This window comes from Xenopus laevis, chromosome 8L, assembly GCF_017654675.1.
Source record: "Xenopus laevis strain J_2021 chromosome 8L, Xenopus_laevis_v10.1, whole genome shotgun sequence".
NCBI classification, from domain to species: Eukaryota; Metazoa; Chordata; class Amphibia; order Anura; family Pipidae; genus Xenopus; species Xenopus laevis.
Window position 1 is genome coordinate 786,798 of NC_054385.1, and position 27,994 is coordinate 814,791.

Sequence of the window (27,994 nt, forward strand, 5' to 3'; positions counted from 1 at the left end):
CACTTTAACCCCCAGCCCCTGCTGCTACTATTACCCCTACTGCCACTTTAACCCCAGCTCCTGCAGCCACTGTAAAAACAAAAAACACTTGCTGCCACTGCTAGAGCTCAACCTCCAAATCCTCTTATCCTTTAGTAAAAGGGTTCTTACTCCCATTATGACAGCTAATGAGCTGAGTTGGTCCCCTAAAGCAACTGGGGCATTGCTAATGGTTTTGGGGTCACAGTGGCACCCCATGTTCTTTACTCATTTGTTTCCAGCTGTGTCCTGGCTGGCACATGCAATTCTATGATCTGTGGACTCTGTTTTTGAGTCCAACCTTCCTGGGCAGCAGTTTCTGGACTTTTCATACTGCGGGGGGTCTGCATATGTTCTGCAATAAACCAGTCCAGCTCCATCCACTGAATCACCTGTTTGCTCCCCTCTTCTCATGGTGTGATCTGAGATAGGTCTGGGGTGGTTTCCCAGTTGCTATAGGATGGTGCAGATTAATGCACACAGAGCAGGAGAGTGCTACTTTGCATTTATTAGGGTTCAGCCCATCACTGCTTTGGGGTCCAGCCTGTGGCAGATGAGGGCATAATATGGAAACATGCAGTTGCCATGCGCAGAGTCACCCACCTGGAGCCAAATCCCATCATTTCCCCTCCCCATGGAAACAGGAAGAGAGATGGGGAGAACTCTCTGGGATGTGATGCAGTCCCCTGAATATGGACCTGGTTAAACCCACCGCAGTTGGATCCTTTCTGATCTATGGGAACCCCTGGGGAACCATCCTTTGCCTCTGGGGTATGTCCAGCAAAGGGCCTAAAAGAGTCTTTAGGGGGCTGGGGGAAGGTTCCAGTACTTAGTACTTTGTGCAGCTCCTTCCGCACTGACCCCTTTCCACTCTGTGTAGGAGGGTGATGGGGGGCATTAGGGCGCCCCCTGCTTTGGATGCTCAATCTGGGGCTCCAAACTGTCACATGGGTCAGAGCGACGGTTTGGATCAGTGATATCTCTGCAGGATGAGTGAGGGGAAGGGGTGTGGGAAGAAGAGCTGGCTTCCACCATCACCTCGTGGGACACGCTCATGGAGGAACGGGGGGTGACCGGGAGACGGCCGCTGGCACCTTCTGGGGCTCTGAGACGCTGCATGAAGGTGGTAACACGTATGGCTTTCTAGGGAGGGGAGAACCAAATGGTTATTATTAGTGTGAGCATACACAGCACCCATATATATATATATATGTAATATATATCATAATAATCCCTTCTATACCCAGCGACTCATGGGTGAATCCAAACAGCTCCTGGGCCTTTGTTACCTTCACACAGTCTCTTTAGAACTTGCCCCATAGCCAACCCTGCCCATGTGTGCCCGTCAGTACTCACTCTCCACTTGGCTTTGGCAAAGTTCTTCTCAATCTGGGCACAGACTCCCTCCTTCAGGTTCCGTTCTGATGCTGCATTCCCTGAAATCCTGCAGTGGTGAGAGTGGGTTAGTGGCAACAGCAGGGAAGAAGCCATTAGGGTTTCATGGAAATAAAATTAGCCCCATCCCACGGCATCACATCCAGGCCTCACTAAGACAATACCCCCATCCCAGGGCATCACACAGCCCCATAATACCCAGCCCTCACGGGACAATGCCTCCACCCCAGGGCATCACTAAGCACAATAGCCCTACCCCATTGCATCTCACAGCCCCATAATACCACCCCTAGGGTATGACATCCAGGCCTCACCCAGATTACACCCTCAGGGCATCACACAGCCCCATAATACCCAGCCCTCAGACCAGGTCCGGACTGAGAATTAAAACAGGCCCTGGCATTTCAGGTACACAGAGGCCCAATCAGCCCACATAGAGGCCCAAACAGCCCCCACCAGCCCACTAAATACTGACTTTCTATGGGACCTTATAGCAGCCCCTCTGGCATTTGCCAGAACCCACAGATTGCCAGTCCGGGCCTGCCTCAGACCCCTAACAGCAAATGCTGTTTATGGGGCAACATACTAGGGGAGCTATGGGCCACACAAGTCTTTCTGGACCTTTTGCACTGAAATGACTCCTGCGACCCCCAGTTGGCACCAGCTTTGGTCTCTCTCTGAGGATGCACCTGCCCCAGTGGGTTCAACGCTAAGTACAAGTGCCCCCCACAGCCAGGCATAGAGTGGAACTTACCAGGTGTGGCTGAGGGCATCCTGTGCTGTGATTCGCTGCTCCTGATCGATCTCCATCAGCCGGGACACAAGGTCCTTTGCTGCCAGGACACAGAACATCCGAAATTATCCACAGAACAACCTGCCCCACTAACCTGCCTTTCTTGTGCCAGGGAATGGTATTTAAGGGGAACGCTGCCAATAACTCTTATTTACGTCTCATTTCACTATGCTACTTTCCAATATTAGAGTGGCACAAAGGTATATAAAAGTGGGGTGCACTGGATTTGTGGGGGTATAGAGAAAGGACACAATAGGGAGCTCCTGCATGAGTTGGGGACTTGTTGCAAAGGATTCTCTGTTTTCTGGGCACTGCTGTGATACAAGGGAGCCACCTGCTGGCACCATTATACTGCTTGTAGTGGGCAAATCCTGGTGTAATGTAGGGCAGGTTACCCCAGTCACTGTCACTTCCAATGAGCAGCCCTAATTGTGCCCTACTCCTCTGCCCATGTCCCGACCCCAGTTCCCTAGTGGAAGCTGCCATAGTTCTAAAGTAATAGAAAGACACGTGCCTAACCAACCTACTTCTACAGATTACTAGTGAATTGTAAAGAGTTAACAGCGCCCGGATACAGGTGCAGCATTACCTATAAGGGGCTACGTGTGCCAGATAGATATATATTACCCAGGGCAGGAATATGTGGCTTCTGTGGCCTCGTTGAACTTTCATGGTGGCACTTTATGATCTAGTTCCCAAGGGCCCCTGCCCCCCCCCCCATCTGACAAAGATCTCCAGCCGTGAAGCAGTGAATGAGGGCTCAGCCAGCTAAGCAGGGATTTAGCCCTGAGGGGGATTACTGGGGGGAGGGAAGGTGCCAGATTATTCTGCTACATCCAACAACCCATCCCAGAGAGCTGACCCCCCCCTTCCCATCTCTGCCATGTTGTGCTGTCTCTGGGGGAGGCAGAAGAGAAACAGTAAATGGCTCAAGCAGCCCCCATTCCCCAATTCAATACAATGGACCAAGTCATAGAGACCCAAATACAGACTTCTGGCAGCAATTTACTTCTAGTCCCTAGCAGACCTATGGAATCATATGTAGCCCCCAGAAATAATGAACCATGGGAAGCCCCCAAGAGATCTAATGAATCACAGAAAGCCCCCAACAAAATTAATGAACCAATGCATGTGCCAAAAAAATAAATGAACAAATGAATGCCCCCAACAGTATTAATAAACCAAAACCAATGCATGCCCCCCAACAGAATTAATGAACCAATGCATGCCCCCCAACAGAATTAATGAAGCAATGCATGCCCCCCAACAGAATTAATGAACCAATGCATGCCCCCAACAGAATTAATGAACCAATGCATGCCCCCCAACAGAATTAATGAACCAATGCATGCCCCCCCCAACAGAATTAATGAACCAATGCATGCCCCCGACAGAGTTAATGAACCAATGCATGCCCCCCAACAGAATTAATGAACCAATGCATGCCCCCTGACAGAATTAATGAACCAATGCATGCCCCCCAACAGAATTAATGAACCAATGCATGCCCCCAACAGAATTAATGAATCAATGCATGCCCCCGACAGAATTAATGAACCAATGCATGCCCCCCCAACAGAATTAATGAACCAATGCATGCCCCCAACAGAATTAATGAACCAATGCATGCCCCCCAACAGAATTAATGAACCAATGCATGCCCCCCAACAGAATTAATGAACCAATGCATGCCCCCAACAGAATTAATGAACCAATGCATGCCCCCCAACAGAATTAATGAACCAATGCATGCCCCCCCAACAGAATTAATGAACCAATGCATGCCCCCCAACAGAATTAATGAAGCAATGCATGCCCCCCAACAGAATTAATGAACCAATGCATGCCCCCAACAGAATTAATGAACCAATGCATGCCCCCCAACAGAATTAATGAACCAATGCATGCCCCCCGACAGAGTTAATGAACCAATGCATGCCCCCCGACAGAATTAATGAACCAATGCATGCCCCCGACATAATTAATGAACCAATGCATGCCCCCCAACAGAATTAATGAACCAATGCATGCCCCCCAACAGAATTAATGAACCAATGCATGCCCCCCGACAGAGTTAATGAACCAATGCATGCCCCCCAACAGAATTAATGAACCAATGCATGCCCCCCGACAGAATTAATGAACCAATGCATGCCCCCGACAGAATTAATGAACCAATGCATGCCCCCCAACAGAATTAATGAACCAATGCATGCCCCCCAACAGAATTAATGAACCAATGCATGCCCCCCAACAGAATTAATGAACCAATGCATGCCCCCCAACAGAATTAATGAACCAATGCATGCCCCCAACAGAATTAATGAACCAATGCATGCCCCCCAACAGAATTAATGAACCAATGCATGCCCCCCAACAGAATTAATGAACCAATGCATGCCCCCCCCACAGAATTAATGAACCAATGCATGCCCCGACAGAATTAATGAACCAATGCATGCCCCCCAACAGAATTAATGAACCGATGCATGCCCCCCCAGAATTAATGAACCGATGCATGCCCCCCAACAGAATTAATGGACCAATGCATGCCCCCCAACAGAATTAATGAACCAATGGATGCTCCTCAATCTGGCCAGGTGTGAAACCAAAACTTTAAGGAGCTCATTGCCCTCTGCCTGATGACCTGGTACAAAGAAGCCCTGATAGTCCAGGGCCATGGAAGTGCCCCCTGCTATGTGATACTTGGATGATTCCTCCAGTGACACCATGTGCCCAGGACAAGTGGGTATTTGCCTTTTGTACTAAGGGGGCTCTGTACTCTCATCCAGCCGCTGCTCTGATCACACACTATATGTGGGCATGGGGTGGTAGAAGAGTTTAAGTGAAGCCATTACACCCACAACAGGCTGTTACTGTGGGACCTCTTGTCCCTTCTGTATCTCCAGCTATAAGGAAAAATACAGCCCCCCTCCCACAAAGTTACATGGCCTGGTACTAACCTCCCTGTGTCTTTAGATAGCAAGTTCTGTGGGACAGAACTCTCTATGTTGCCTTGTGCCATCATGTGACCCAACGACCTATATGTGCTAGCCACTGTCTGCCCATGTACTGCCACTCCCTGATGTGTATGTTCATAATTGCCACATGTGCAATGCACCACCTCCTTCTGCCTCCCCACAATCCATATTGTAAGGAGCCCTATGGGCAGGTGTTTGCTTAGCGCTGCTTAGGAGAGCAGTGCCGGAAGCCTGGAGATTGCTGAGAATGTGCAGGAGAAATATGTTCAGAAGGAGGATTAAGTCTGAGCCAGATGTCTCCTCTCAGTAGCCAGCTGTGCCTCTGTGTGATGTACAGTAGCTCAGTATCTGCAGCTGTATGCACAGGGATTCATGGGAATTGTAGTGTAATAGCAGGCTGTGGATCCACAGCATGTCACCTGCAGGGCTAGAAGAGACAATGAGTACCTGGGGCAGAGATGACGTCCCAGTAGGGGGAATCAAATTCATACTCCCCAGCCAGAATCTTGCGGAAGATTTTCCTGTTGTGATTCTCACTGTTTTCTTCCTCATTCTCATCATAAAAGGGGGGGTTTCCTGAGAGGCTGGAACAGTAAAGGTGGGGGATCAGACTAAATGAGGGGTTCAAAGGTGTTTTAGAGACAGAAAGAGAGAACTTTGTAACACTCACAGGATGTACATCACAACTCCAACTGCCCAGCAGTCCACCGGGCGCCCGTATCTATGTCTCGATACCACCTCTGGGGCTGTGGGCACAGAGACTGGGTCATTCAGGGTCACCAGAATCTTCTTATGCCCTGCCCTGTACTGGAATTCTGTCTGTGCTCCCTACTATCCTATGCCTGTGCTCCCCTACTATCCTATGCCTGTGCCCTCCTACTATCCTATGCCTGTGCTCCCCTACTATCCTATGCCTGTGCCCTCCTACTATCCTATGCCTGTGCTCCCCTACTATCCTATGCCTGTGCTCCCCTACTATACTATGCCTGTGCCCCCTACTATACTATGCCTGTGCTCCCCTACTATACTATGCCTGTGCTCCCCTACTATACTATGCCTGTGCTCCCCTACTATCCTATGCCTGTGCCCTCCTACTATCCTATGCCTGTGCTCCCCTACTATCCTATGCCTGTGCTACCCTACTATACTATGCCTGTGCTCCCCTACTATACTATGCCTGTGCTCCCCTACTATCCTATGCCTGTGCCCCCTACTATCCTATGCCTGTGCCCCCTACTATCCTATGCCTGTGCTCCCTACTATGCTATGCCTGTGTCCCATACTATACTATGCCTGTGCTCCCCTACTATACTATGCCTGTGCTCCCTACTATACTATGCCTGTGCCCCCTACTATACTATGCCTGTGCCCCCTACTATCCTATGCCTGTGCCCCCTACTATCCTATGCCTGTGCTCCCCTACTATCGTATGCCTGTGCTCCCTACTATGCTATGCCTGTGCTCCCCTACTATCCTATGCCTGTCCTCCCCTACTATACTATGCCTGTGCTCCCCTACTATCCTATGCCTGTGCCCCCTACTATCCTATGCCTGTGCTCCCCTACTATACTATGCCTGTGCTACCCTACTATACTATGCCTGTGCTCCCCTACTATACTATGCCTGTGCTCCCCTACTATACTATGCCTGTGCCCCCTACTATCCTATGCCTGTGCTCCCCTACTATACTATGCCTGTGCTCCCCTACTATACTATGCCTGTGCCCCCTACTATCCTATGCCTGTGCTCCCCTACTATACTATGCCTGTACTACCCTACTATACTATGCCTGTGCTCCCCTACTATACTATGCCTGTGCTCCCCTACTATACTATGCCTGTGCCCCCTACTATCCTATGCCTGTGCTCCCCTACTATACTATGCCTGTGCTCCCCTACTATACTATGCCTGTGCCCCCCTACTATCCTATGCCTGTGCTCCCCTACTATACTATGCCTGTGCTACCCTACTATACTATGCCTGTGCTCCCCTACTATACTATGCCTGTGCTCCCCTACTATACTATGCCTGTGCCCCCTACTATCCTATGCCTGTGCTCCCCTACTATACTATGCCTGTGCTCCCCTACTATACTATGCCTGTGCCCCCTACTATCCTATGCCTGTGCTCCCCTACTATACTATGCCTGTGCTACCCTACTATACTATGCCTGTGCTCCCCTACTATACTATGCCTGTGCTCCCCTACTATCCTATGCCTGTGCCCCCTACTATCCTATGCCTGTGCTCCCCTACTATACTATGCCTGTGCTCCCCTACTATCCTATGCCTGTGCCCCCTACTATCCTATGCCTGTGCTCCCTACTATACTATGCCTGTGCTCCCCTACTATACTATGCCTGTGCTCCCCTACTATCCTATGCCTGTGCCCCCTACTATCCTATGCCTGTGCTCCCTACTATGCTATGCCTGTGTCCCATACTATGCTATGCCTGTGCTCCCCTACTATACTATGCCTGTGCTACCCTACTATACTATGCCTGTGCTCCCCTACTATCCTATGCCTGTGCCCCCTACTATCCTATGCCTGTGCTCCCTACTATGCTATGCCTGTGTCCCATACTATCCTATGCCTGTGCTCCCCTACTATACTATGCCTGTGCTACCCTACTATACTATGCCTGTGCTCCCCTACTATACTATGCCTGTGCTCCCCTACTATACTATGCCTGTGCCCCCTACTATCCTATGCCTGTGCTCCCCTACTATACTATGCCTGTGCTCCCCTACTATACTATGCCTGTGCCCCCTACTATCCTATGCCTGTGCTCCCCTACTATACTATGCCTGTGCTACCCTACTATACTATGCCTGTGCTCCCCTACTATACTATGCCTGTGCTCCCCTACTATACTATGCCTGTGCCCCCTACTATCCTATGCCTGTGCTCCCCTACTATACTATGCCTGTGCTCCCCTACTATACTATGCCTGTGCTCCTACTATCCTATGCCTGTGCTCCCCTACTATCCTATGCCTGTGCCCCCTACTATCCTATGCCTGTGCTCCCCTACTATACTATGCCTGTGCTCCCCTACTATCCTATGCCTGTGCCCCCTACTATCCTATGCCTGTGCTCCCTACTATACTATGCCTGTGCTCCCCTACTATACTATGCCTGTGCTCCCCTACTATACTATGCCTGTGCTCCCCTACTATCCTATGCCTGTGCCCCCTACTATCCTATGCCTGTGCTCCCTACTATGCTATGCCTGTGTCCCATACTATGCTATGCCTGGGTCACCATAATCTTCTTATGCCCTGTACTGGAATTCTCTCTGTGCTCCCCTACTATACTATGCCTGTGCCCCCTACTATCCTATGCCTGTGCTCCCCTACTATACTATGCCTGTGCTACCCTACTATACTATGCCTGTGCTCCCCTACTATACTATGCCTGTGCTCCCCTACTATACTATGCCTGTGCTCCCCTACTATACTATGCCTGTGCCCCCTACTATCCTATGCCTGTGCTCCCCTACTATACTATGCCTGTGCTACCCTACTATACTATGCCTGTGCTCCCCTACTATACTATGCCTGTGCTCCCCTACTATACTATGCCTGTGCTCCTACTATCCTATGCCTGTGCTCCCCTACTATCCTATGCCTGTGCCCCCTACTATCCTATGCCTGTGCTCCCCTACTATCCTATGCCTGTGCTCCCCTACTATCCTATGCCTGTGCCCCCTACTATCCTATGCCTGTGCTCCCTACTAACTATGCCTGTGCTCCCCTACTATACTATGCCTGTGCTCCCCTACTATACTATGCCTGTGCTCCCCTACTATCCTATGCCTGTGCCCCCTACTATCCTATGCCTGTGCTCCCTACTATGCTATGCCTGTGTCCCATACTATGCTATGCCTGGGTCACCATAATCTTCTTATGCCCTGTACTGGAATTCTCTCTGTGCTCCCCTACTATACTATGCCTGTGCCCCCTACTATCCTATGCCTGTGCTACCCTACTATCCTATGCCTGTGCCCCCTACTATCCTATGCCTGTGCTCCCTACTATACTATGCCTGTGCCCCCTACTATCCAATGCCTGTGCTCCCCTACTATACTATGCCTGTGCTCCCCTACTATCCTATGCCTGTGCCCCCTACTATCCTATGCCTGTGCTCCCCTACTATACTATGCCTGTGCTCCCCTACTATACTATGCCTGTGCTCCTACTATCCTATGCCTGTGCTCCCCTACTATCCTATGCCTGTGCCCCCTACTATCCTATGCCTGTGCTCCCCTACTATACTATGCCTGTGCTCCCCTACTATCCTATGCCTGTGCCCCCTACTATCCTATGCCTGTGCTCCCTACTATACTATGCCTGTGCTCCCCTACTATACTATGCCTGTGCTCCCCTACTATACTATGCCTGTGCTCCCCTACTATACTATGCCTGTGCTCCCCTACTATCCTATGCCTGTGCCCCCTACTATCCTATGCCTGTGCTCCCTACTATACTATGCCTGTGCCCCCTACTATCCAATGCCTGTGCTCCCCTACTATACTATGCCTGTGCTCCCCTACTATACTATGCCTGTGCCCCCTACTATCCTATGCCTGTGCTCCCCTACTATACTATGCCTGTGCTCTCCTACTATCCTATGCCTGTGCTCCTACTATCCTATGCCTGTGCTCCCCTACTATCCTATGCCTGTGCCCCCTACTATCCTATGCCTGTGCTCCCCTACTATACTATGCCTGTGCTCCCCTACTATCCTATGCCTGTGCCCCCTACTATCCTATGCCTGTGCTCCCTACTATACTATGCCTGTGCTCCCCTACTATACTATGCCTGTGCTCCCCTACTATACTATGCCTGTGCTCCCCTACTATCCTATGCCTGTGCCCCCTACTATCCTATGCCTGTGCTCCCTACTATGCTATGCCTGTGTCCCATACTATGCTATGCCTGGGTCACCATAATCTTCTTATGCCCTGTACTGGAATTCTCTCTGTGCTCCCCTACTATACTATGCCTGTGCCCCCTACTATCCTATGCCTGTGCTACCCTACTATCCTATGCCTGTGCCCCCTACTATCCTATGCCTGTGCTCCCTACTATACTATGCCTGTGCCCCCTACTATCCAATGCCTGTGCTCCCCTACTGTACTTCCCTAGTGTTCTTCCTACTGTACTTCCCTAGTGTCCCCCCTACTGTACTTCCCTAGTGTCCCCCCTTACTGTAGTTCCCTAGTGTTCCCCCTACTGAACTTCCCTAGTGTCCCCCTACTGTACTTCCCTGGTGTTCCTCCTACTGTACTTCCCTAGTGTTCCCCCTACTGTACTTCCCTGGTGTTCCCCCTACTGTACTTCCCTGGTGTTCCCCTACTGTACTTCCCTAGTGTTCCCCTACTGTACTTCCCTAGTGTTCCCCCTACTGTACTTCCCTGGTGTTCCCCCTACTGTACTTCCCTAGTGTTCCCCTACTGTACTTCCCTAGTGTTCCCCTACTGTACTTCCCTAGTGTTCCCCCTACTGTACTTCCCTGGTGTTCCCCCTACTGTACTTCCCTAGTGTTCCCCTACTGTACTTCCCTAGTGTTCCCCTACTGTACTTCCCTAGTGTTCCCCTACTGTACTTCCCTAGTGTTCCCCCTACTGTACTTCCCTGGTGTTCCCCCTACTGTACTTCCCTAGTGTTCCCCTACTGTACTTCCCTGGTGTTCCTCCTACTGTACTTCCCTAGTGTCCCCCCTTACTGTAGTTCCCTAGTGTTCCCCTACTGTACTTCCCTAGTGTCCCCCCTTACTGTACTTCCCTAGTGTCCCCCCTTACTGTAGTTCCCTAGTGTTCCCCCTACTGTACTTCCCTAGTGTTCCCCTACTGTACTTCCCTAGTGTTCCCCCTACTGTACTTCCCTAGTGTTCCCCCTACTGTACTTCCCTAGTGTTCCCCCTACTGTACTTCCCTAGTGTTCCCCCTACTGTACTTCCCTAGTGTTCCCCTACTGTACTTCCCTGGTGTTCCCCCTACTGTACTTCCCTAGTGTTCCCCTACTGTACTTCCCTAGTGTTCCCCTACTGTACTTCCCTAGTGTTCCCCTACTGTACTTCCCTAGTGTTCCCCCTACTGTACTTCCCTGGTGTTCCCCCTACTGTACTTCCCTGGTGTTCCCCCTACTGTACTTCCCTAGTGTTCCCCTACTGTACTTCCCTGGTGTTCCTCCTACTGTACTTCCCTAGTGTCCCCCCTTACTGTAGTTCCCTAGTGTTCCCCTACTGTACTTCCCTAGTGTCCCCCCTTACTGTACTTCCCTAGTGTCCCCCCTTACTGTAGTTCCCTAGTGTTCCCCCTACTGTACTTCCCTAGTGTTCCCCTACTGTACTTCCCTAGTGTTCCCCCTACTGTACTTCCCTAGTGTTCCCCCTACTGTACTTCCCTAGTGTTCCCCTACTGTACTTCCCTAGTGTTCCCCCTACTGTACTTCCCTAGTGTTCCCCTACTGTACTTCCCTGGTGTTCCCCCTACTGTACTTCCCTAGTGTTCCCCTACTGTACTTCCCTAGTGTTCCCCTACTGTACTTCCCTAGTGTTCCCCCTACTGTACTTCCCTAGTGTTCCCCTACTGTACTTCCCTGGTGTTCCTCCTACTGTACTTCCCTAGTGTTCCCCCTACTGTACTTCCCTAGTGTTCCCCTACTGTACTTCCCTGGTGTTCCTCCTACTGTACTTCCCTCCTTTCTCCACTTACCCAGGTACTCGGGGGTCCCACAAGGCTCTGTGATTTCCGCACTTTCAAAGCATGACAAATAGAAATCTCGCAGAACCACCTTGGAGTGATTTTTCTGATTATAATACACCAGATTCTCCAGCTGTGGCACAAGCAAAGAGTGAGAGACGCCTCCAATATAAAGTGATATAAATTAGCATCAATTCATTGCCCCGCAGTCTCCCCATAATGCAAGTGTTAGGGTGTCAGTGCAATAGAAATATACAGAGAGGCCATGCTGTGGGGGAGTACAGGCCAATGGCAAATGGGCAGTTGACAGAACGATTAGCCGTGGAGCAGTAATTAATCGCTATTTCTAATGACGGGCAGTTCTGGCCTGGAGATAAGAGGACGAGTTTGTGCCAGTGACACCCAGAGATAATCTTGTATAATAGAGAACCAGGAGCCCAATACAGGAATCTTAGGGACTTTATTAAGTTTGTCAGCCAATGAGAAGCTGGCCGACAGCTGAACATTATGGCATTTTTTGTTCTAAAAGAAAGATTTAGCGCAGGGACGGTATAGCCGAGTGCTTCGCCCCATTATGTGCTCGGCGGTGTGCGTTTGTGTGGAAACAGTTCCACGTAAAGGTGCCAGAGACACTTATGTTCCCAAAGCTGACAGTCAGCTGTTAGTACATGTGCTCCATGCTTGGGGTAAATAAACAGGTCAGAGCTTCTCGCATGAGCAGAGCCATCACTGTGGTGCCAGACTGGGGCTGTGCCGCTCTTTAATATTTCATCTGCGCCTGGTCCCCGAAGTGAGAGAAATGTGTCACACACCCAACACTGACCCCTTCCTGTCATCAGTTCTAGCACCATCCCTATACCTTCTCCTTAGCAACAGCATCCATGTGCATCTTCCTTAGCAACAGCATATGTGTGCCTCATCCTTAGCACATCCCTGTGTTTCCTCCTTAGCAACAGCATCTCTGAGCCTCCTTCCCCTTAGCAACATCATCCCTGTGCCTCCTCCTTAGCAACAGAATCCCTGTGCCTCTTCCTCCTTAGCAACAGCATCTGTGTTCCCTCCTTAGCATCATTCCTGTCCCTTCTTCTTAGTAACAGCATCTATCTGCTTCTCCTTAGCAACAGCATACCTGTGCCTCCTCCTTAGCAACAGTATCCATGTGCCTCATCTTTAGCACAATCCCTATTTCCTCTTTAGCAACAGCATCTTTGTGCCTCCTTTTCCTAAGCAACATCATCATTGTGCCTCCTTCACCTTAGCAACAGCATCCCTGTGCCTTCTTCCCCTAAGCAACAGCATCCCTGTGCCTCATTCTCCTTAGCAACATCATCCATGTGCCTCCTCCTTAGCAACAACATCCCTGTGCTTCCTCCTCCTTAGCAACAGCATCCCTGTTCCTCCTCTTTAGCACTATCCCTTTGCTTCCCAGCTCAGCACCAGTAGCAGCAGCAGCAGCAGCACCCATTAGTTGAGCTCTTTGCTAACAAAGCACAGGCCCCCCCACCACCCTGACCCAGGGCAGGTACCTTGAGATTTCGGTGCACAATATGCAGGCTGTGCAAGTAGGATACAGCTTCTAGGACTTGCCGGATGACATTACTGGCATCTTTCTCAGAGTAATATCCCTGCTCCAGAATCCAGTCAAATACATCTCCGCCTGTGGCCCTGCGGGGACCCAAGAGCCCCATCATGCTCTGATATACAAACTGGACACACATAACATATATACATATGTATCCTTTCCCACAGGACAGTCCCAACTCACAGTTCTTGAATGATGTAGAATTCTTTCTTGGTTTCAAATGTGTCAATCAGCTGCAAAATGTTGGGGTGATTCACCCTGTAAAAGAGAGGACAGACTCATCCTCCTTGGCCTTTAATCCTTTTACCCCTTCTGCTCTAAATCATAAATCAGTGCATGAGTGGGCGAGCTCATCCTGCCCCCACCCCGTGTGCACCCCAGTGTACCCACATACACTATGCAAGAGTGCGGGAGTGGGAGTGACACTCGGGGTAGGAGAACAGCCTCATACTTATCTATATGTGCACCATGCACTTCCCTCATGTACAAAGGCACATATGTAGAGGGGAGACCATTCAGTGCCTGTTACCCATTAAAAAACTGACTATGAGCCAAAGGTACCATTGAAACCCAACAACTCAGGATAATGTCTGGCATTGTGTACTTTAGCTGGTGTGGAGCCCAGGGAGCTTGCAGTTCAGCTGTCAATCATAGAAGGTGAAGGAGCCCCAGGTGACTGACAGTGCAGGATAAGCACCTTATCCCCATGTGCTGCAAGTCTCCAGCTGTTGTCCGGCAGCCACAAGCCATCCCATAATATCTCCCCCCCCCCTCTATGTAATACACAGCTCTCTCATATCCAATCAAATGAGCTTTATTGGCAGGGCCAAATACAGGTAGGGGGTGGGATTGGGGGGCAGTTTATGGGAATAGGGGCAAGTAACCCTAATGCACTGGCTTTTAGCGCCCCTATTGGCTGGCTTGAAGCTCCCAGATTGGTTGTTTAGTGTGAAGGAGGGACTTTTTTTTTTCTTTGCTATTTTGCTTTTGAAACACAGTGGAGTACAATTTTTTCTATATAGAGGGGATTTTATTTGGGTTAGGTCCTGATTTGATTCCACAAATAAACACTCACCCAAAATCTCCCCCTAACTGGCCTTCAGGCTGGGCCCCCTTAGCTCATAACAAGGTTACAGATATATAGAAACATTGGGGTGTCACCCTGCTATAGTTCCAGGGGTACCCAGGGTACAAATAAACACTCACCCCAAATCTCCCCCTAACTGACCTTCAGGCTGGGCCCACTGAGCTCATAACAAGGTTACAGATATATAGAAATATTGGGGTGTCACCCTGCTATAGTTCCAGGGGTACCCAGGGTACAAATAAACACTCACCCCAAATCTCCCCCTAACTGACCTTCAGGCTGGGCCCACTGAGCTCATAACAAGGTTACAGATATATAGAAATATTGGGGTGTCACCCTGCTATAGTTCCAGGGGTACCCAGGGTACAAATAAACACTCACCCCAAATCTCCCCCTAACTGACCTTCAGACTGGGCCCCCTTAGCTCATAACAAGGTTACAGATACATAGAAACATTGAGGTGTCACCCTACTATAGTTCCAGGGGTACCCAGGGTACAAATAAGCACTCACCCCAAATCTCCCCCTAACTGACCTTCAGACTGGGCCCCCTTAGCTCATAACAAGGTTACAGATATATAGAAACATTGGGGTGTCACCCTGCTATAGTTCCAGGGGTACCCAGGGTACAAATAAACACTCACCCCAAATCTCCCCCTAACTGACCTTCAGACTGGGCCCCCTTAGCTCATAACAAGGTTACAGATATATAGAAACATTGGGGTAACAGTCACCCTGCTATAGTTCCAGGGGTACCCAGAGTACAAATAAGCACTCACCCCAAATCTCCCCCTAACTGGACATTATGAGGAATTTTGTGCAGGAAGCCTACAGGGGTGTCACAGAAGTTTTAGGGGCTCCTGGTACCCTGTTACGTACATGCCCATCCACAGACCAATGAGAATACCCAGTGCTGTGCCCATGGGGTGCCATTCCTGCCCCAACTCACATTTTCAGGATCAGGATCTCGTTCTTGGCAGCTCTGCGCACCTTGCGTCCGTCTTTCTTGAGGAATTTCTTGCAGATGAAGAGCCGGTCGGTCTGTATCTCCCGCGCAAGGCAGATCTCACAAAATTCCTTCCTGCGGGTGAGGGGATTGGCACAACACATGCACTCAGTGAGATGTACAAAAGCCCCCCAAATAACCCACGTTTAGCTGCTGTGGCCCTTAAAGAGACATGCACTGAACTCACGCGCACAGAAGCTGCCCAATCTCATATTTGTCTGTGATGTCAGAGAAGCAGTTGTAGGTTTTCTCATTCCTGCCACTGATGCACCCAAACGGCATGGCAGCGTCTGCAACAGAAACACAGTGGGGTACGGTCAGACCGGGGGGCAGCTTCACTGCATTATAATCTGTCATAAAGAGCAAGTATACACCCACATAAGCTATAATACATTCTGCTGAAATAAAAATGTATTTATTGTTTTTATAACCAGTAACCTGATTAATGAGCTTAACTGAGTTTTACTAGTGATACTGCCCCATTAAGATCAGCACAACCCTATTCATTGCACTCGTTTGCACAAGAGGGTACTGCTCCTTTAAGGATCGGCACAAGGCTACAGACTGTCTGTGATCCCAAAACCTGTGGGTTCTGTGGAACTGTGGGTCCAGACCAACAAATGCCAATGATTCATGGAGTTTCAAAGCCACAGCCAAAGGGGTGTGTATTAATACTGAGATTCTAATCCTGCACCAGCGGCTCCTTCTTCAGAGTGGCCCCAATTCTCAGGGATTCCCTGGGGTCTGGTTTCTAGAACATTCCATAAACAGGTCCATTTATCTCAATCACATACAGTACTGCTGCCCTTATACTAAACTAACTGGGCCACTTGTTCACTGGGGACTGTGCAAAGCATTACTCCTGCTTTCTTCCACCCACACCACCCCCATCAATACTCTACTGCACCCCCATTCCCCATCAATACTCTACTTCACCCCCATTCCCCATCAATACTCTACTGCACCCCCATTCCCCATCAACACTACTGCACCTCCATTCCCCATCTATATTCTACAGCACCCCCATTCCCCATCTATACTCTACTTCACCCCCATTCCCCATCAATACTTTACTGCACCCCCATTCCCCATCAACACTACTGCACCTCCATTCACCATCAATATTCTACAGCACCCCCATTTCCCCATCAATACTCAACTGCACCCCCACCCCCCCATCAATACTCTACAGCACCCCCATTCCCCATCAATACTCTACACTGCCCCCATTCCCCATCAATACTCTACACTTACCCCATTCCCCATCAACACTCTACAGCACCCCCATTCTCCATCAATACTCTACAGCACCCCCATTCCCCATCAATACTCTACACTGCCCTTATTCCCCATCAATACTCTACAGCACCCCCATTCCCCATCAATACTCTACACTGCCCCCATTCCATATCAATACTCTACACTGCCCTCATTCACCATCAATACTCTACACTGCCCTCATTCACCATCAATAATCTACAGCACCCCCATTCCCCATCAATACTCTACAGCACCCCCATTCCACATCAATACTCTACAGCACCCCCATTCCCCATCAATACTCTACACCGCCCCCATTCCCCATCAATACTCTACAGCACCCCCATTCCCCATCAATACTCTACACCGCCCCCATTCCCCATCAATACTCTACAGCACCCCCATTCCCCATCAATACTCTACAGCACCCCCATTCCCCATCAATACTCTACACCGCCCCATTCCCCATCAATACTCTACAGCACCCCCATTCCCCATCAATACTGTACAGCACCCCCATTCCCCATCAATACTCTACAGCACCCCCATTCCCCATCAATACTCTACACTGCCCCCATTCCCCATCAATACTCTACTGCACCCCCATTCCCCATCAACACCCCCATTCCCCATCAACACTACTGCACCTCCATTCCCCATCAATATTTTACAGCACCCCCATTCCCCATCAATACTCAACTGCACCCCCACCCCCATCAATTTTCTACAGCACCCCCATTCCCCATCAATACTCAACTGCACCCCCACCCCCCATCAATTCTCTACAGCATCCCCATTCCCCATCAATACTCTACAGCAACCCCATTCCCCATCAATACTCTACAGCACCCCCATTCCCCATCAATACCCTACAGCACCCCCATTCCCCATCAATACGCTACACTGCCCTCATTCCCCATCAATACTCTACAGCACCCCCATTCCCCATCAATACTCTACACTGCCCCAATTCCCCATCAATACTCTACAGCACCACCATTCCCCATCAATACTCTACAGCACCCCCATTCCCCATCAATACTCTACACTGCCCCCATTCCCCATCAATACTCTACAGCACCCCCATTCCCCATCAATACTACACTTACCCATTCCCCATCAATACTCTACAGCACCCCCATTCTCCATTAATACTGTACAGCACCCCCATTCCCCATCAATACTCTACACTGCCCTCATTCCCCATCAATACTCTACAGCACCCCCATTCCCCATCAATACTCTACACCGCCCCCATTCCCCATCAATACTCTACAGCACCCCCATTCCCCATCAATACTCTACACCGCCCCCATTCCCCATCAATACTCTACGGCACCCCCATTCCCCATCAATACTCTACAGCGCCCCCATTCCCCATCAATACTCTACACCGCCCCCATTCCCCATCAATACTCTACACACCCCCATTCCCCATCAATACTCTACAGCACCCCCATTCCCCATCAATACTCTACACTGCCCCCATTCCCCATTAATACTCTACACTGCCCCCATTCCCCATCAATACTCTACTTCACCCCCATTCCCCATCAATACTCTACTGTACCCCCATTCCCCATCAATACTCTACACTGCCCCCATTTCCCATCAATACTCTACACTGCCCTCATTCACCATCAATACTCTACACTGCCCTCATTCACCATCAATACTCTACAGCACCCCCATTCCCCATCAATACTCTACAGCACCCCCATTCCACATCAATACTCTACAGCACCCCCATTCCCCATCAATACTCTACAGCACCCCCATTCCCCATCAATTCTCTACAGCACCCCCATTCCTCATCAATACTCTACACTGCCCTCATTCACCATCAATACTCTACAGCACCCCCATTCCCCATCAGTGCTCTAAATCTCCCCTTGGCCTTCAGGCTGGGCTCATATATAAATATTGGGGTAAAAGTCAGAACGGGGCAGTAGGGGAGATGATTATTGGGGGCAGAGACAGGGTGGGCAAGAGAAGACTGATAGGGCCATACAGTAACTATACAGTAACCGTGGGGCCACACCCCTGCACCCTCCCAGGCTGGGGCCACAGTAGGACAGAGAGCAGAGCGCTACAGCAGTTGCTATTCCCAGATGCTCTAATTAGTCGGCTATTTGGCTCCTCGGCTGAAAGCGACTCCGTTTCTTTTCTGATTCACCCGAATCTCTAGGGGCCAATTAGTGTGAATGGGACACAGTCTGTCACTTCCACATGTGCAGAACCCTGCGCCGCACATTCACTTGCAGAGCAACTGTACCCACAGCATTACTGTCTGCAGAGCAACTACACATACAGAGCATTACTGTCTGCAGAGCAACCGTACCCACGGCATTACTGTCTGCAGAGCAACTACACACACAGAGCATTACTGTCTGCAGAGCAACTGTACTTACAGCATTACTGTCTGCAGAGCAACTACACATACAGAGCATTACTGTCTGCAGAGCAACTGTACCCACAGCATTACTGTCTGCAGAGCAACTACACACACAGAGCATTACTGTCTGCAGAGCAACTGTACTTACAGCATTACTGTCTGCAGAGCAACTACACATACAGAGCATTACTGTCTGCAGAGCAACTGTACCCACAGCATTACTGTCTGCAGAGCAACTACACATACAGAGCATTACTGTCTGCAGAGCAACCGTACCCACGGCATTACTGTCTGCAGAGCAACTACACACACAGAGCATTACTGTCTGCAGAGCAACTGTACTTACAGCATTACTGTCTGCAGAGCAACTACACATACAGAGCATTACTGTCTGCAGAGCAACTGTACCTACAGCATTACTGTCTGCAGAGCAACTACACACACAGAGCATTACTGTCTGCAGAGCAACTGTACCTACAGCATTACTGTCTGCAGAGCAACTACACATACAGAGCATTACTGTCTGCAGAGCACATACACCCAGAGCATTACTGTCTGCAGAGCAACTACACATACAGAGCATTACTGTTTGCAGAGCAACTGTACCCACGGCATTACTGTCTGCAGAGCAACTACACATACAGAGCATTACTGTCTGCAGAGCACATACACCCAGAGCATTACTGTCTGCAGAGCAACTACACATACAGAGCATTACTGTCTGCAGAGCACATACACCCAGAGCATTACTGTCTGCAGAGCAACTACACATACAGAGCATTACTGTCTGCAGAGCACATACACCCAGAGCATTACTGTCTGCAGAGCAACTACACATACAGAGCATTACTGTCTGCAGAGCAACTGTACCCACGGCATTACTGTCTGCAGAGCAACTACACATACAGAGCATTACTGTCTGCAGAGCACATACACCCAGAGCATTACTGTCTGCAGAGCAACTACACATACAGAGCATTACTGTCTGCAGAGCACATACACCCAGAGCATTACTGTCTGCAGAGCAACTACACATACAGAGCATTACTGTCTGCAGAGCACATACACCCAGAGCATTACTGTCTGCAGAGCAACTACACATACAGGGCATTACTGTCTGCAGAGCACATACACCCAGAGCATTACAGTCTGCAGAGCAACTACACATACAGAGCATTACTTTCTGCAGAGCAACTGTACCCACGGCATTACTGTCTGCAGAGCAACTACACATACAGAGCATTACTGTCTGTAGAGCAACTGTACCCAGAGCATTACTGTCTGCAGAGCAACTACACATACAGAGCATTACTTTCTGCAGAGCAAATGTACCCACGGCATTACTGTCTGCAGAGCAACTACACATACAGAGCATTACTGTCTGTAGAGCAACTGTACCCACGGCATTACTGTCTGCAGAGCAACTACACATACAGAGCATTACTGTCTGCAGAGCACATACACCCAGAGCATCACTGTCTGCAGAGCAACTGTACCCACAGGATTACTGTCTGCAGAGCAACTACTCCCAGAGCATTACTGTCCACAGAGCAATTGCACATACAGAGCATTATTGCAGAGCAAATGCACATACAGATCATTATTGCAGAGCAACTGCACATACAGAGCATTATTGCAGAGCAACTGCACATACAGAGCATTATTGCAGAGCAACTGCACATACAGAGCATTATTGCAGAGCAACTGTACATACAGAGCATTATTGCAGAGCAACTGCACACACAGAGCATTATTTCAGAGCAAGTGTACACACAGAGCATTATTTTAGCGCAAGTGCACACACAGAGCATTATTGCAGAGCAAGTGCACACACAGAGCATTATTTCAGAGCAAGTGCACACACAGAGCATTATTTCAGAGCAAGTGCACACACAGAGCATTATTGCAGAGCAAGTGCACACACAGAGCATTATTTCAGAGCAAGTGCACACACAGAGCATTATTTCAGAGCAAGTGCACACACAGAGCATTATTGCAGAGCAATTGCACATACAGAGCAATATTGCAGAGCAAGTGCACATACAGAGCATTATTTCAGAGCAAGTGCACATACAGAGCAATATTGCAGAGCAAGTGCACATACAGAGAATTATTGCAGAAGCAAGTGCACACACAGAGAATTATTTCAGAGCAAGTGCACACACAGAGCAATATTGCAGAGCAAGTGCACACACAGAGCATTATTTCAGAGCAAGTGCACACACAGAGCATTATTGCAGAGCAAGTGCACATACAGAGCATTATTGCAGAGCAATTGCACATACAGAGCAATATTGCAGAGCAAGTGCACACACAGAGCATTATTTCAGAGCAAGTGCACACACAGAGCATTATTTCAGAGCAATTGCACATACAGAGCATTATTGCAGAGCAAGTGCACACACAGAGCATGATTGCAGAGCAATTGCACACACAGAGCATTATTGCAGAGCAAGTGCACACACAGATCATTATTGCAGAGCAAGTGCACACACAGAACATGATTGCAGAGCAAGTGCACACACAGAGCATTATTGCATAGCAAGTGCACACACAGAGCATTATTGCAGAGCAACTGCAACCACCGAGCATTATTGCAGAGCAAGTGCACACACAGAGCATTATTGCAGAGCAAGTGCACATACAGAGCATTATTGCAGAGCAATTGCACACACAGAGCAATATTGCAGAGCAAGTGCACACACAGAGCATTATTTCAGAGCAAGTGCACACACAGAGCATTATTTCAGAGCAATTGCACACACAGAGCATTATTGCAGAGCAAGTGCACACACAGAGCATTTAGCAGAGCAAGTGCACACACAGAGCATTATTGCAGAGCAACTGCACACACAGAGCATTATTGCAGAGCAAGTGCACACACAGAGCATTATTGCAGAGCAAGTGCACACACAGAGCATTATTGCAGAGCAATTGCACATACAGAGCATTATTGCAGAGCAAGTGCACACACAGAGCATTATTGCAGAGCAAGTGCACACACAGAGCATTATTGCAGAGCAATTGCACATACAGAGCATGATTGCAGAGCCCTAAGTTGTATAGAGAGGGGAGCAGTAGGCAGTGAGTGCAGGACGGAGTATTAGCAGAGTGACCCAATAGGCAGAGTGCGGAGCAGCGTTGGAAGGTTCCGCGGGCGCAACTTGTAGATAAAGAACTTGTAGGTAAGTGCGGGGCCGTTCCGTCGCTGCTCAGCAATGAGCACAATTGTCGGGTTCGGTGGGAAGAAGAGGAATGAGCAGAGTTTGCCCAGGGCAGAGCCTTCCCCACGTACCTGAGCCGGACAGCGGCACGAGTCACAGCTGGGGATGAAGTGAGACTATTTAGTACGTGTGGTGGAGCCCACGGGAGGAGAGCTGCCCCCTGCACTAGCCAATCATCGCCACAGGGCGGCAGCAGAGCTCGGGCACAGCCAGGACAGGTACTGACCCAATCATCAGGTCAGACAGGAGGGGCTGAGGCAGCAGCAAAAGGTGTGGCCCCTGTGAGTTGGGAAAAGTGAGGCTCAGCTCTGACCCCAGGGCTTGAATGGTACAAAGGAAAGTATGTGCAAGTGCAGTGGCACAGGGGTCTAGTGGGGAAACGGTTAAGTGATGCTGCACAGGAATGGCTGGGTGTTACCATGACAACTCCCCTCCCAGGGCCCCACTACCTGCCATTATGTACTTTGTCCTTGGGAATCTGATAAGAAAGCTCAACAGTCACGTGTGTGTGTGTGTGTGGGGGGGGAAGCCAGTTAGTACCCCCAGCTCTCCTGGGATCACTAGTGCCCTAAATGCATGAGTGTGACTGGCTCCAAGCAACATTCCTTAACCCCTTGTGTGCCAGCTCCTGACTAACTGCCCCCCCTGTTATGTGCCCCCTTTCACTTCCCTGCTCTAACTGACACCCCAGGAACCCACCTTATTCCATGAGTTGCCTCCTCCTCTTGCCCCAATCTCTTTACATGAATTCCCTGCTTTCCTTGGGAATCACCTCCTTGCTCCCCCATTTCCTTCACTTCCCCAATGCGGGGGGGGGTCACATGTAAGAACCTGCAGCATCCCTTTCCTTTTTTCCTCCCTCCCTATTGGCCTGCATTGGGGACAAGCCAGAGTGGCACTAGCGGGGTGTGACCCAGGATGCCCACAGGTTACAGACCATGTGACTGCACCCCTTATTTCAGCACACACCCTATTGGTGAAACACTGCCTTGGCTAAACAAACAGGACCCTCTCAATTTGCCTATACCTGACAAAATCCTTCTCATCGTTCTGTCTGAAACATCCCAGTGAGCACTTTGATAGATATGGGGGTCACTGCAACCCCCACCCACTCCAGTGAGCCCCTTCTGCTCATACAGCCCAGAACCCAGGCGCTGACATGAAAGAGCAGCTCAGAGACACAGATAAACGTGACTGGGGGTAAAGCCTATATACAATTTCATTAGATACTGGGGTACACACTTCCCCCCCCCCCATCTCCTTAGTGCAGGGCCTGTTTAGATAAAAGTCTTCCCAGGGTTTCATTAAACTCATTGGGGCTAATTAGGGGAATTTGCAGCTGTGCAGTAACTCAAGGCAACCAATCAGAGGGTTGCTACCATTGCTCAACCTGCACTCACTGATTGGTTGCTATGGGTTACTGCCCAGGTGCAAATGTGCCAGGCACTTCTAATGAACGTCATTGAGTGAGTTGCTGTTGCACATCCTCCAGCTCCTTGTTTGGGACTGTGGCCCTTCTGATCCATCGGCCCTCACATTGCATGGATTGGGTCAACCAGTATGGCAGCATTTAGCTCCACTCGAATGGCTGCCATTACTGTACCAGCGTTTGTGAGTCTAGGAGAATGCAGCAGAGGGAATATGTGGGGATGATATTAACTGCTCTGTAGTGGCTTCTGCAAGGATTCTTCCCTCCTGTGCCTTCTCTGCCCATTTACTGGCAGATTCTTACACACAGGCACCATCTTGCATTCCCCTCTGGCTGACCAGCTCATGGCATCCCCTTCCTCTGCTTCCTGACCTTCCTCCCAGCATGCTCCTGGCTTCCCCTGGGAGTTTCCAGCTGCACCTGTGCTCCATGTGTCTGTGTCCCTAGGGGAGTTCTGTGCAGGTTCCTTCCCTGGGGGCTCGTCTGTCCTTGCACAGGGGCACATACCACTTCCACACAGCCTAAGGGGGCAACAGCACCACTACATTCTCTGGGGATTCTTTCAGCTTCATCATGGCACCTTTAACCTTATCCAAGACCCCCAACCCCCCAGGGGCACTTCCAGCCTATTGTTGTGTAAGTCAATAAATTGAGTTGGGTCCTGGCCACCAACCCCCGTTACCCTCACAGACCAACGGACACCACACACTTGTCTTTCACACACTTTATTGGTTGAGAGGCAAGGCAGAGGGGCTGGGCAATCACTCATCTTCAGGGGGCAAAACAATCTTCTGTGGGTCATAATAGTTTGTGTCAATGGCCGGCAGTCCCAGCGATTGCCTCCGTAGCAGTTGCCTCTCCGCTTCCCTGCGTGCCCACTGGCGCATCCTATAGAGACAGGTACAAATAGTACACGCCCCTTGTATCCCCCTCACATACCAGTAAGGGTCAGGAGCATGAGGGGCAGTGGGTGTCAGTAAGGGGCAGGAAGATGGGGGGCAGTGGGTGAGTAAATGATGGCAGTGAGGGAGAGGGGAAGGTGTGGGTGAATAAATGATGGTGGAGAGGGAAAGTTGTGGGTGAATAAATGAAGGTGGAGAGGGGAAGGTGTGGGTGAATAAATGATGATGGAGAGGGGAAGGTGTGGGTGAATAAATGATGGTGGAGAGGGGAAGGTGTGGGTGAATAAATGATGGTGGAGAGGGGAAGGTGTGGGTGAATAAATGATGGTGGAGAGGGAAAGTTGTGGGTGAATAAATGAAGGTGGAGAGGGGAAGGTGTGGGTGAATAAATGATGGTGGAGAGGGGAAGGTGTGGGTGAATAAATGATGTGGAGAGGGGAAGGTGTGGGTGAATAAATGAAGGTGGAGAGGGGAAGGTGTGGGTGAATAAATGAAGGTGGAGAGGGGAAGGTGTGGGTGAATAAATGATGGTGGAGAGGGGAAGGTGTGGGTGAATAAATGAAGGTGGAGAGGGGAAGGTGTGGGTGAATAAATGATGGTGGAGAGGGGAAGGTGTGGGTGAATAAATGAGGTGGAGAGGGGAAGGTGTGGGTGAATAAATGAAGGTGGAGAGGGGAAGGTGTGGGTGAATAAATGATGGTGGAGAGGGGAAGGTGTGGGTGAATAAATGAAGGTGGAGAGGGGAAGGTGTGGGTGAATAAATGATGGTGGAGAGGGGAAGGTGTGGGTGAATAAATGAAGGTGGAGAGGGGAAGGTGTGGGTGAATAAATGAAGGTGGAGAGGGGAAGGTGTGGGTGAATAAATGATGGTGGAGAGGGGAAGGTGTGGGTGAATAAATGAAGGTGGAGAGGGGAAGGTGTGGGTAAATAAATGATGGTGGAGAGGGGAAGGTGTGGGTGAATAAATGATGGTGGAGAGGGGAAGGTGTGGGTGCCAGTCAGTGAGTTAATAATTAATTGATTGTCACTCATCAGACAAGCCGGCCACTAATTACTCACAGGGCTGGACAGATCCTTTCATGAATGAGGTGCCGGTGCCTCTGGCTCAGAACAAGCAATTAAGAGACTATTTATAGTAGGCTCACGGCTCCACCGGGGTTTGCTCCAAATTTACAGACACCCCCGGCTTGGGAGGGAGAGGAGCATTGTGGGTAGTCTGGTGTCAGCCAGAGAGTTATGGAAGCAATATAGTCGCTCCCTCCCAGGTGGCCGAGTGCTGGGGATATATTGTGGCACAAAGTGATTGTAGCGAGGGGAGGGGGCACTTACCGTGGTCAGGCTGGTAATAGACAAAGACAGAGCCCAGCACTATACACACTGAGAAACCAAAGAAAAACACCAGCCTCATGTTCCACACATCCACCACCGGGTCTTCATGGTATCCGTGCCAGTCTGGGCTCTACGGGGAGACACAAGAGCTGTGACACTGGGACAGCCCACACTGAAAAGGGGCATCAACAGCACACATTATTTGGGGCAGTGTGCTGGAGCTGCCATGCGGATTGTGCTCATGCATCACACTGATAAAGAGAAAGGCTGCGGGCCAGTGGGAGAGCCTAGGGCTAATGGGCATGTTTTGGGCACCCAGCATTGCCCGAGGGGGGGAGGAGTGGGAAGCAGAGAGGGGAGAGAAGGATCCACGATGATCATTATGATGTGCAGTGAATAATCACATAAAAGGGTGCCGGGCTGTTACTGGATCCGGCCAGGCGTGGGCCCAATGTTGCCAGCAGCACACGCACTACTTCAAAGCTGAGCAGGAGAAAGGCTCTTTGTGGGGGGGAGAGACGACGGCCGAGCAGGCGGATAATGAGCCGAGGATGGGGGGGAGAAGGTTATGGGAGACAATGGGATCCTGCGCCTTAGGCAGCGGCAAGGAGAAAGGAAAAGGCAAGATCTGAAGGTGCCAATGTGAATGGGAGTCTCATATAGAAACTCATGAACAGTGTAACCAAAGCGCCCTCTGCTGGTACCAACAGGCACTGCTGAGTCTTCCCACTACCACATTCACTCATATACTGTATATTATATACATGTGTCTCTCTATAGCTCCCTGTCTCTCTCTATAAATATATTTATATATCTATAGATCTCTCTCTGTATATATATCTATAGCTCTCTCTCTATAAATATATTTATATATCTATAGCTCTCTATGTATGTATATATATATCTATAGCTCTCTCTCTCTCTGTATATCTACAGCTCTCTGTGTATCTATATCTATAGCTCTTTCTCTCTCTTTGTATATATATATATATATCTATATCTATAGCTCTCTCTCTCTCTCTCTGTGTGTATATATGTATATGTATATATATATATATATATATATATATATATATAGATGCAAATAGGAGCACTCACGGTTGTGTTGAAAAAAGAATGTCTTTTATTGGAGTGTTACAAACTACCCCACATCAACGCGTTTCGGTTCTCTCTGAACCGTCGTCAGGATACTGACGACGGTTCAGAGAGAACCGAAACGCGTTGATGTGGGGTAGTTTGTAACACTCCAATAAAAGACATTCTTTTTTCAACACAACCGTGAGTGCTCCTATTTGCATCTATTTAATTCTCCTTTGAGGAGCACCCGGGAATTGATTGATTGAGGGTGAGTGCCGGTGAAGCATCTGTTTATATATATATATATATATAGCTCTCTCTGTGTGTGTATATATATATCTATCTATCTATCTATAGCTCTCTCTCTCTCTGTGTATATATATCTATAGCTCTCTGTGTGTGTGTATGTATGTATATATATATATATAAATATCTATAGCTCTCTCTGCGTACATATATCTATAGCTCTCTCAATAATAATGGGGGTAATTAGAGGGTAAATAAGTAAATAATGGGGGTAAGTAGAGGGTAAATGGTTGAGAGTTTGGGGAGAGAGAGTTGGTGACAAGTCGGGCTCGGGGCCCCTCACCTTCTCATACACATTGACCTCCTCGTCCTCCCCATGGGCGGCTGTGTCGGGGGCCCCGCTGCGGGTGAGGGTTGCGGCGGCGGCGGAGGAGACGGGCCGGACAACAGGCAGGAAACGTGGAGTCTGGTGGAGCCGCAGAGCCCGGCGGGAAGCAGGCCCCTAAAGCACAAGGGCATCGCCATGACAACTCGTACAGGATGTACTCGAAAGCACTCGCCGG

At 49.6% G+C, this 27,994-nt stretch overlaps 1 protein-coding gene across 5 annotated transcripts; it reads right to left on the bottom strand.

The window, feature by feature from the left end:
• Positions 1–511: 511 nt before the first annotated feature.
• On the bottom strand, positions 512–27,992 carry XB22062963.L (provisional ortholog of CaM kinase like vesicle associated L homeolog). Of its 5 annotated transcripts, XM_041572232.1 has the most exons (12): positions 27,775–27,992; positions 26,109–26,238; positions 15,757–15,859; positions 15,513–15,644; positions 13,661–13,735; positions 13,422–13,560; positions 11,908–12,028; positions 5,858–5,933; positions 5,635–5,771; positions 2,168–2,246; positions 1,375–1,462; positions 512–1,161 (listed from the first exon to the last, which is right to left on the bottom strand). In XM_041572232.1, the coding sequence occupies exons 2-12, from the start codon at positions 26,185–26,187 to the stop codon at positions 916–918; spliced, it is 1,275 nt and encodes a 424-aa protein (XP_041428166.1). In that variant the 5' UTR covers positions 26,188–26,238; positions 27,775–27,992; the 3' UTR covers positions 512–915. The 5 variants fall into 5 exon arrangements, with proteins under 5 accessions (XP_041428166.1, XP_018084820.1, XP_041428167.1 ...); XM_018229331.2 differs by lacking the exon at positions 26,109–26,238 and having other exon boundaries at positions 27,775–27,990; XM_041572233.1 differs by lacking the exon at positions 27,775–27,992 and having other exon boundaries at positions 26,109–26,912.
• Between the last annotated feature and the right edge of the window lie 2 nt (positions 27,993–27,994).

What these genes read in the sequence shown, in the direction of transcription:
- XB22062963.L (XM_041572232.1), bottom strand. Translation starts at nt 26,187, where the DNA reads ATGAGGCTGGTGTTTTTCTTTGGTTTCTCAGTGTGTATAGTGCTGGGC. An exon ending in GAGATCCTGATCCTGAAAAT is followed by an intron (nt 13,736 to 15,512) that starts GTGAGTTGGGGC and finishes TCTCTTTTACAG; the next exon opens with GGTGAATCACCCCAACATTT. An exon ending in TGGGACCCCCGAGTACCTGG is followed by an intron (nt 5,934 to 11,907) that starts GTAAGTGGAGAA and finishes CTGTGCCCACAG; the next exon opens with CCCCAGAGGTGGTATCGAGA.